This window comes from Podarcis tiliguerta (genome assembly GCF_965153285.1).
Source record: "Podarcis tiliguerta genome assembly, chromosome: 8".
Lineage (NCBI taxonomy): Eukaryota > Metazoa > Chordata > Lepidosauria > Squamata > Lacertidae > Podarcis > Podarcis tiliguerta.
This window is the reverse complement of record NC_139541.1, coordinates 51131914-51141763: the sequence shown is the minus strand read 5'-3', so window position 1 is coordinate 51141763 and position 9850 is coordinate 51131914. Positions and strand designations below refer to the sequence as shown.

At 45.8% G+C, this 9850-nt stretch overlaps 1 protein-coding gene and 1 long non-coding RNA gene across 2 annotated transcripts in view; one reads left to right on the top strand and one right to left on the bottom strand.

Annotated features, from left to right (window-relative positions):
- LOC310683259 overlaps nucleotides 1-9850 on the bottom strand; it is a 179570-nt gene that overhangs the window by 30777 nt on the left and 138943 nt on the right. The gene's annotated exons all lie outside the window — the stretch shown is intronic.
- Nucleotides 1190-8941, top strand: PDCD2L (programmed cell death 2 like). The gene is made up of 7 exons (XM_083452956.1): nucleotides 1190-1373; nucleotides 3206-3369; nucleotides 3906-3975; nucleotides 5156-5550; nucleotides 7357-7464; nucleotides 7566-7717; nucleotides 8742-8941. The coding sequence occupies exons 1-7, from the start codon at nucleotides 1248-1250 to the stop codon at nucleotides 8870-8872; spliced, it is 1146 nt and encodes a 381-aa protein (XP_083309082.1). The 5' UTR covers nucleotides 1190-1247; the 3' UTR covers nucleotides 8873-8941.

The window sequence follows — 9850 nt, the reverse complement described above, 5'->3', positions numbered from 1 at the left end:
TATTTATTCAGAATTATGTTACATGTTCTTCATCAGGGCTTATTTCCAAATGAGGCCTGGAGTGGAAGCCTCTGACCTTCATTTAAATGGTATTGCTTAGTATCTCTGCTTATGTATCTGCCTTCTCTATCAGCACACATACCGGTAATTCTATAGTATAATAAGATTTGTGGGTGCCTGGTCACAGGTTTTGAATGATGCATTAAGGCTGGAGAGAATAACTGGTGGTCTTTGGTCTAATTTCATTTAGATGGCAAAGGGTAAAGAATGGGGGAGGAGACAAAAGGGAGTAGGTTTCAGAAAGAGGCCTGTGTAACACTCATTCAATAGCTTTTAGTCATTGGAGAAGCGAATTGGAATATACGATTGTCCAGCAAATTCATACATTTGAAAACAGTAAACTTGGTTTAAATAAATATGAAAATGGCACTAAGCTTACCAGAACACTCAGCGTGGGCTGCTTTTTGTCTAGCAACCTTTGTTCCTCTCAGAATGGAAGGACTGCCCCAGAAGTCACTAAAGATCACTAATTAAAAAGAAAAGGGGAACGAAAGCACATTTTAACAGCACTCATAAATTCCACGTGTGCATGCGGTTTTTTGTTTTGTTAAGAATAGCTAAGATCTTGCGCTATTAAAGAATACAGCTTATCCTAACTAGTGATTTCGTCAGCCTTCTGTAACCTGGTGCCCTTCAGTGTCTTGTCTTTTAGCTATTGAAAAGCTTGGGCCACCCACTGTCTCTCATCCTAACCTACCTACAGGGTTATTGTAAGGGTTAAATGGAAGGTAGGGGAACCGTGTGCGCCACCCTGAACTCTTTTGGATAAATAGGATGTGTAGAAATGCATGCAATAAAAAAGGTATACTATAGCGTCCCTCGGTGTTTTGCTCCTATCCGCGGGTTGGCGAACTAGCTATGTGGCTTTCCCAAGGCTGCTGGACACAAGCCCTATGGCTAGAGGTGCTGGGAATGAGAGTCCAATGGAGGCAGGAAGCCCCACAGGCGATGCCCGTCCCCCTACTCGTCCATCCTGCTCTGCCTGGAGCTCGACCTCCTTCCCTCTCCCCCTGCTCAACTCCCTTCCATACGCCTGGCGCGGGAGGCTTTCGCGAACTGAAGAGCTTTGGCGCGCCTCGGCTGCCTTATACACGTAAACTCTGACGTCGGCCGCCGCGGCTTCCGGGCTTCCCCCGGGCCCCACGTGTTTGTCACGCCGAGGGCCGGGCTGCCCCGTCGCTCTGCCCATGGCGGCTGGCGCTGCTCCTCCGGTGCTCCTGGGCCTGCGCGATGCGGCTGTGCTGCCGACGGGCTCCTGCCAGGGCGGCCTCCTTCAGCTCCACGGGGCGGCGAGCAAAATAGGCGGCTCTGCGGTGAGGAGGCGGCGGCGGGCTGCGTGGCAGGGACTGGGCGTAGGGCCGTTTCTGAGCCTCCTCGGTGCTTTTGGCGCGGGGGGGGGGGAGAGAAACCGCCTCCCTCCACCTCTTAAAAAAAATGTCCCCAAAATCGTCCCTTCACCTCGGTTCTCAGTCCGAGTTTATGCGGGTTTACTCGGAAGTAAAGCCCAGTGTGAGTCCAGGAACCCGCAGGTAGGGTAGCTGTGGCAATAAAACGGAATCGCTGCTGAAAAAATGCTCGGAGGTGGCACTTAAGTGACTGCTGCAAAGCCATTCAGTGACTGTGCAGCCAGCTGTGGACGACGTTGCTTGGGCTTTAAACCGCAGTCCGAAAGTCAGATTTCTGAAGGGAAGGGCTCTATATAGCTTATGCTCTTTGTACCCTAAATATGGTCCCACTTTCAGTCCCCGGCATCTCTGACGCTGAGTCTGCCTGGAAAGTAACACCAGTGTTCCTGGGCAGGCTCTGCAAAGCAGCTTTCTGTGTTTCACTTCCTTGAATAGAGTAATCGGATAAGAACCCAAAGCTGGGTTGTGCCAAAGAGGCCTTCTGGCTCCTACTCCCCCACGAATCCTCCAAGCAGAGCATGAAGGCCATGGGCCTTCACTCCTGTTGTTCCCTTCCTAACTGCTACTGTATTTATGCTTGAGCACAAAAGCACTCTCCCCTCCAGTAGATTCCAGCATTTGTTTTTCAGAAGCATTGTTACCTCTTAAGTGTAGAGGCAGAGCATAGCCATCACAAGAAGTACCCATCGATAGCCCCTTCCTCCATGAATTTGTCTAATCCTCTTTTAAAGTCATCCAACTTGGTGGCCATCATTGCCTCCTGTAGGAGCAAATTCTATAGTTTGAACTCTGTGCTGTGTGAAGAGGTGCATACTTTTCTCTGTCCTGAATCTTCCAACACCCAGCTTCATTGGATGTCCATAAGTTCTAGTGTTATTAGACAGGGAGAAAAACTTTTGTCTATCCACTTTCTCTATGCCAAGCATAATTTTATAAACTTGTATCATGTCACCTCTTAGTTGCCTTTGCTCTAAACTGAAAAGTTCCAGACTGTGCATCCTTTTTCATAAGAGTCTTTGCACCCCCTTGAGCATTTTGGTTAAAGACTCTGTAGAATGACTGGTAGCCATTGGTAGATGTCTCATTCCTCATGAAGCTGTCTAATTTCCCTTTGAAAACCATCTAAACTGGTGGCCACTGCCACCTGATGGACTGGTTTGCATGCTATAATAGGACACAGTTCATATTAGACCGTTTTAAATCCTGATTTAATCTTAGACCATGATTTAATTATAAATGTGCCTCCTCACTGCTACACAAGTCACCACACAGTTCTTACCTCCCCGCAGGCCAACCCCACACATATGGTGCCCGTGCAGCTCAAGCAAACCACAGTGCAACTTGTCGTGTTGTCTGAACCTAAACCATGGTTTGTTTGTTAAACCATAATGGGTTAGCCAGAAATAAAACTGAAAACAAAACTTCACTCTGAAGTGAAGCATAAGCTTCAGGTTACATGTCACGTCATAATGGTGATCCAAGTGGCTTGTTTTGAGACAAACTGTGGCTTATGATGATATCTGAAAAAGACATATGTGGCATAATTGCTGAACCACCACCATACTCATTTTTATTAATGGGTTGTTGTGATGAGTAGAACAAGGGAGTGCTGCAGATCAGAGAGTAGTTTTAAGGGACAAGTGCTGCAATGCCAGTGCCAAATCTGAGCCACTTTTGGGAGGGTCTTTTTGCTGAAAACACAATTTAAAAATAACCTACTTTTTTCCTTTTTACCCTAGGACTGTGTCCCTTCAGTCACTCTGGTTCATCCTGCCTGTGAGGTTTGCAAGGCTGGCTTGGCACACATTGTTCAGATCTATTGCCCCCTTGAAGGCTCACCGTTCCACCGCATCATTAACGTGTTTGCTTGCACAATGAAAAGCTGCTGGGGGAACTCCAAAAGGTGTGTGGCAGTTTATTTGCCTTTGCTCTGTGATGGCGGCAGTGCTGAAAGTGGCTCTTGGATGCTAGAGTCATATACTTAAGTAAAAAAATAAATACTTTATAGCATGTTCAAAGCTCTCTCAGCAATCCTTCCAACCTTGCAAGGTAAGTCAGTTCTATCCCTTATTGCAGATTAGTGAGAGTGGCATCTGCCCATGGGTAGAGTTCATGCTTTGTATCATGAAAGTCCCTGTTTTAATCTCTGGCATCTCCAGGTAGGAAAGTAAATGACTCTTTTCTGAAATGCTGGATTGCCACTGCCAGTCAGTGTAAACGATACTGAGAAAGAAGGTCTGACCCTAGTGTAAGGTAAGGTAGCTTTTTGTATTTCCAAAACCACCTAGTGATGGAGAAGGGAATCAAATCACGGGCTGCCTGATTTATATTTTAGCCCCCTACACTATGCTAGTAGTAATACTATGAAACTTGAAAACTTTGACCCACCAACATGACTTCCGTTTCTTTCATCCTGCTTGGCTTGCTGCACATCTAAAGCTGGAAGGTTTTGCGGTCCCAGTATCTGCAAGTGCAAGGAAAAGAAATGCAAGACTGCAAATGGAAGCAGGTATTGTGCACCATCAGGGACATTTTCTTTAGGTCAGGGGTAGTCAACCTTTTTATACCTACCGCCCACTAATGCATCTTTCCTGATGGTAAAATTTCCTTACCGCCCACCAGCGCTCGATGGAAGGAGGATTCAGCTTATGCCGTAGAGCCCCCTACCGCCCACCTAGAATCCTGAAACACCCACTAGTGAGCGGTAGGGACCAGGTTGACAACCCCTGCTTTAGGTAATAATAGCAGGTGGCCAAAGGTAACTGACATTTGGCCTTGTAGTACCTGAGACTTTTAGCATCTCTTCCCTCTTACAAACATAGCAGCTGCACAATGTTGCCTGCTGCTCCTAAACAGGCATGGATGATTTCCCTCTCACGCCCCTTGGCATCATGGCATGTTTGGGAGGGGAGGCGGTTTAAACCTTCCTGCTCAGCATGCCAGCATGAGGATGAGAACACATGCTCTGCGTATGTTGATTTGTAGAGATCAAAGAGACTCTCTGTGCATGTGTTCAGGGAGAGTGTGCTGTTTAACCCTGCTTATATATTTGTAGCAAAAACTGCAAAGAGTTAAAATGAACAAGTTTCTTGTAGCCCAGTTTTGTAAGTATATTATAGCCTATTATTGAATCGGCTTAGAAGAGTTTGACAAGTCGCCCTAATAAAGAAATTGACAAACAAAATATGACTAAAGGACAGAGATTTATTTACAACTGATGTTGTAGTTTTATGGATTACATGGAGAAGAAAAACAACCCTGAATTCTCATAATCATCCAAACCTTTTTGGTTGCTCTTGGTTAAATAATATTCTACGCTTTAGACTACTGACGGTGTAGTTTTACACTGCATTTTCACTGTATACCTCGAAATATTTTTGTTAAGGGGGGGGGACATTATTTTCAAAAAAATCAATAAAGCTATCCTTAAAAAAACGTAACAAGTTTCTGATGACATCACTTTTTGAGGACTGCAGCCCACCACTGGCACCCATGAAAAAATGAGTCTTTAAGGTGCAACAAAACTTTTTGTTGTTGTTTTTCTGCAACAGACTCATGCAGCATCTACCCCTCTGGAAATTCTTGCTTTATTTCTGTGGGGCTGTACTACTTATAAAATATCAAATGTCAGCTTCTTTCCAGGACCTTTGATTTGAAACCTGTCTAAGGTTGTGTCCTTGTATTCACAGAAGCAAGAATGTCTGCTTGCAGCCAAGGACTGGTGTGAGGAAGCAGATGACTGGGGAGAAGGCAATGAAGCGGCTGCTTCTGAATACATTACAGGCCACAGCCGTGACTTGCTTGCAGTGTCGGACTCTTTGCTCAGAGAAGGAGATTGCGCCGCACAGTTTCAAGGTCTCAGCCTGGAAGCACCCCCCAGTGCCTCCCACCCTTTGCACTCCCATAATCCACCTGGGGAAGAGCAAATCATGCCCAGCTGTGTCCCTGAGTTCCAACCTTACTACATCAGTGTTGTGGAAGAAGACGACTTCCTCTGTTGTGAAGATACAGGCCAGGCCCAAAGACTCTTGAAGGAGTATCAGCAGAGGGAGGGCCTTGATTTGGAACAATTGATGTTGGAAAGGTGAGCCATGGAGTTGGGGCTAGTGTGCAAGTGTTACAGCAGGAAACCGCTAGAAATCTCTGGTTTGGGGAGCTGCCAGCACCGGAAAGTCCATTTCAGATTCCCTTTCTCTGCTGCAGCAGTATCTTCCATGACTCTTACCCAACAAGCTCCAAGGTCAGCAAAACCAAAAAGGATGTGTGCCAGGGGCAGACCAGTCCCTTGACCCATCTCCAGACCTCCATGGTCAGTGGCAGTATGCAAGGGGTTATGTGTGGGCAGAGTGCTGCTCATGTCCTGCTTGTGCACTTTCTACGGACACACAGTTGACCACTGTGAGAACAGGATGGTAGACTAGATGGACCCACTTTGACCTGATCCAGGTGCACTGGTCATATTCTTGATTCTGAATTTTATAGCCAATATACAAAGAACAATGTGTTGATTGTGAAGGAATTTACAGACAAAATCCATCTAAATGTGGCTGGTTTTCTTCTGATTTAATAGTGCCTTGCACCACAGAAATGTGGATTTAAAGCAGTTATCTGTAGATTTAGCATCTATCAGATGCTTTGTTGCTCCTCTGCAGTTTCTCCACGCACACACACACCCCAAACAGCCACCGTGACTATTAGATAAGTCCATGTCTTCCATCTCTTATTCCTTTTGTAGCACTAATCATTGTGTTGCAGGACTGAAATTCTATCAGTTTTTAGTCGCAATTCTGTTTTGTGTTACCAAGAGTGCATTCCAGATGTTGTAAAGGGCCTTTAGATAATTCTGTACCTACTTGTAATAGAAATGGTCATTGGATAGAATTTTATTTTTATCTTCATTGAAAATGTGTCTTGTACTGCACTTCAGCCACTGAGAGGCTCCGTTGATAATGGAACAGCCTTTCCCAGCCTGGTGTTCTCCAGATGTTTTGGACTGCAACTCCCATCAGCTCCAGCCATCACAGATGTATGTTGGGGCTGGTTGGAGTTGGAGTCCAAAACATCTGGAGGGCAACAGGTTGGGGAATGCTGTTTTACTGCCCCTGCTGGCCAGTGCTCATCTTTTGAAAAAAGGCAACCCAGTGGTCAGTATTAAAGGTAAAAGGTAAAGAGACCCCTGACCATTAGGCCCAGTCGTGACCAACTCTGGGGTTGCGGCGCTCATCTCGCTTTATTGGCCGAGGGAGCCGGCGTTTGTCCGCAGACAGCTTCCGGGTCATGTGGCCAGCATGACTAAGCTGCTTCTGGCGAACCACAGCAGTGCACAGAAACACCGTTTACCTTCCCGCCGGAGCGGTACCTATTTATCTACTTGCACTTTGACATGCTTTCGGTTGGCAGTGGTCAGTGTTAGATAGCTTCTAAATACATTATTTGGCTTATGCAGCCCAATCCCAGAACAATATCCCATCCACTAGTACGGGTAAACGCTTAGTATTTTTTTCATTATATTGGTTGGTTTGTGCTCGATGGATGCATGGAAATCAAAGTTGGATGTGACATTTTGGGAAAGGGCCTCTGTGGTGGAGGGTCTGCTTTGCAGGCGGGAGTTGCCAGGGTTCAAAACCCAACATCTCCTGGTAACGCTGAGAAAGTTTCCATACCTGAAACCCTGAGAGCCACTGCCAATTTAGACTGTACTGAGCTTGATGCATCAAGCCACCTCCCTGTATTCTTAGTGTCTGGTTACTGACAGGGCTGCTCAACTAATACCCATTTGATTTATTCATTTTCTATTAAGTAGAAAAGATTCCAGTGTTTGTGCTGTCCTTCTGATAATTTCAGTTACTGTAATATTTGCAATTTCTCCCCCCCCCCCCCCCATGCTTAGTTACACATCCGGTGGTGAGAAGTATGAGAAAAGTGAAGCCGAAAAGAGACACCAGGTGTTCCTTAAGTTCATGAAAAAGATATCTCTCTGCCCGGAACAGATCTTAAGGTAGGCTGACCATTTCCATTTCTCTATGATGAATAGGTCTTTAGCAGGAATGAAATTAGCCTGTCTGTAGACACTTTCTACTATCCTCTTTTAACCATTAGGTATTCCTGGGGTGGCCAGCCTTTATTTATGACCTGCCCTTCAACAGACATTGGGTCAGCAGCCCCACCTTGTAATATCTGCAAAAGCAAGAGAATCTTTGAATTTCAGCTTATGCCCACCTTGGTCAGCATGCTCAAGACAAGACTTGACGGTATGAAGCCCTTTCATTAAAGAATTCCGTTTGCAATTATTCCCTTAGACATCTGGTTAGTGGAGAAGAGGGTGCTGGGCTAGATTAGCCCCCTTTGGTCTGATCCAGCTTCAGGGTTCCTCCAATGTTTCTTTTCTTCATCTCCCATTCATTTTATGAACTTGCGCATGGCATATCTTAAATTATTTTTAAATACCTTGAAATGTATGTTCGCAGAAACAAAAAGAACATCTAAGAAACACTTTTCTTCTCTTATTTTGAGATATCCATTTCTGTGTTTGAAATGAACTTTCAGAAACATCTCCATAGGAACAAAGGAAGCTGTCTTCTACTGAGTCAGGCTGTTGGTCCAACTTGCTTTGTATTGTCTACACCAGGGCGGCCCAACTTTTCGTACCAAGTGGGCTGCAAGAACCTATGGGCTGTACACTGCCTTGTTGCACACTTGGGGCAGCTGCTCCCTTAAATCAATAAAAAGACATAGCAAACTGAGGTTCTGCCCCCCCCCCCCAACAAAAGGCCTGGCTACACCCATGGTCGCAAGTGGGACAGGGGAGCCAAAATTTGATTCCCTCCCCAAAGAACTGGGCTTTGGGAAGGAGGCATGTGGCTCTGGCAGGGTCCTAGAGCCTGCCACCTTTCCCTCAAAGCTGGGAAAGCGCTAACTAGGCTTTGGAAAGGAGGATGGAGCACTCTAAGACACTGTCAGACCTCTCACATCTCCTTTCCAAAGCCTAGTGTCTTACTCAACTTTGGGGAGGCAGTGTGAGGGCTGGGAGAGGGGGTCATGTGTTGCTGAGGGCCACCAAAAAAGGCCTTGAGGGCCACATGTTGAGCCACCCTGGTCTACACTGACTAGCATCAACTCTCAGGCAGAGATGTTTTCCCAGCCCTACCTGGAACCACTTGGGAATGAACCAGGGACTTTCCGCATGCAAAGCAGATGCTCTGTCACTGAGCTACAGCCTTTCCCCATGCATGGGTGAGTATAATAATATTAATGCTTTTCTTTCCCCCTCACCAGATGCGTCAGTGGAATTTGGAACAGCATTAGTGTATACTTGTGAGAAGAGCTGCTGGCCGGCCAATCAACCAACAGCCTTGGAAGAATTTATTTTTGTACAAGAAGATCCAGATCAGAAATTATTTAAATAGATTTTGTTTAATTCCTCGTAGCTGTGGTTTTTTTAAAAAATAAAATAAAATAAATGCAGTAACAACTTGGTCGAGATGCCAGCTTTCTGTTTTACTCAGTCTATGATCAGTGAATTGATGAGTAGCATGCCCAGAACTATAACTCACGCAGAGACAGAGAGGTTTGTACTCCTCTAGAAATTCTTGCTCTCTTCTACAAGCCTTCACCAACCTGGTGCCCTCCAGACGTTCTGGACTGACTGGAGCTGATGGGGGTTGTAGTTTGAAGTGTCTGGAAGGTCCCACGTTGGTGATGTCTGCATTTACATAGCATGATTCCTTTTGACTCTGAGTGACATATTTTAATTCAGTGGGGAGGAATGCACCTCTGCTTTCCAAATTCTGGGCAACAATTGACGATGGTTTCTCACTGTAGAGAAATGTGAGAGAGGAAATCCCATCATTCAGAACTCGTGGACATTAAATGAAGCTGAACGGTGGAAGATTCAAGATGGATAAAATCAAGTCCTCCTTCATGCAGCACAAAGTCAAACTATGGAACTCACTCCCACAGGAGGCAGTGATGCTCAGATCCTGCTCACATGTGACCCAGTTCTGCTGTAAATTGAAATCGCAATAGTTAAGCTACTCCTAAACTATTGAGAGCCAGTGTGGTGTAGTGGTTAAGTGTGGTAGTCTTGTAATCTGGGGAACCGGGTTCGCATCTCCTCTCCTCCACATGCAGCTGCTGGGTGACCTTGGGCCAGTCACACTTCTTTGAAGTCTCTCAGCCCCAGTCAGCTCACAGAGTGTTTGTTGTGGGGGAGGAAGGGAAAGGAGAATGTTAGCCGCTTTGAGACTCCTTCGGGTAGGGATAAAGCAGGATATCAACTCCAAACTCTTCTTCCTTGATGCAAATGTTTAAGATAGGAGGAAAATAAAAATAGTATATGTAAACTGGAGAGCATCTTAGAAGCTCAGGCATAGTGGACCACCAGC

Coding starts and splice junctions, on each gene's coding strand:
- PDCD2L (XM_083452956.1), top strand. CDS start 1,248: ATGGCGGCTGGCGCTGCTCCTCCGGTGCTCCTGGGCCTGCGCGATGCG. Junction 5,551..7,356: donor GAACAATTGATGTTGGAAAG/GTGAGCCATGGA, acceptor CCCCATGCTTAG/TTACACATCCGGTGGTGAGA. Junction 7,465..7,565: donor TGCCCGGAACAGATCTTAAG/GTAGGCTGACCA, acceptor TTTAACCATTAG/GTATTCCTGGGGTGGCCAGC.